General features: G+C 39.5%; 1 protein-coding gene across 1 annotated transcript in view; it reads right to left on the reverse strand.

The window, feature by feature from the left end:
* Positions 1 to 306, reverse strand: part of LOC119591957 (nucleoside diphosphate kinase 6-like) — a gene marked incomplete at its 5' end in the record, with an annotated part of 3,233 nt that overhangs the window by 2,666 nt on the left and 261 nt on the right. The window contains 1 exon segment of the mRNA XM_037940710.1: positions 34 to 176. Within this exon segment, the coding sequence (XP_037796638.1) occupies positions 34 to 176 (143 nt within the window).

The following is a 306-nucleotide window of genomic DNA, read 5'->3' on the forward strand; positions in this document are numbered from 1 at the left end:
GAGGGCCAGTTTCAATTTGGATCCTTAAATCACCTTGCCATGAATGTGACGAGTCTGTTATAGAAAAACTTCTCCTGGTGTTCCCCATAGAACTTCTCCGTGTCTTGCCTGCTGAGTCGGACCTCCTTGTGACGTACCACCAGGAACTCTTCACTTAGAATCTTGCTTCTGATAGCCTAAGGTACAGATATAATGAACAGCTGGAAAGATGCAATAGACTGGTGGTTCTTTTTAAAGTGAATGTAAAATTTTTGCTCTTCAGATAAGATATATCTATACACATGATATTATGAATGAAAATGGGAA

This window comes from Penaeus monodon, chromosome 29 (assembly GCF_015228065.2).
Source record: "Penaeus monodon isolate SGIC_2016 chromosome 29, NSTDA_Pmon_1, whole genome shotgun sequence".
In the NCBI taxonomy this organism is placed as follows: Eukaryota; Metazoa; Arthropoda; class Malacostraca; order Decapoda; family Penaeidae; genus Penaeus; species Penaeus monodon.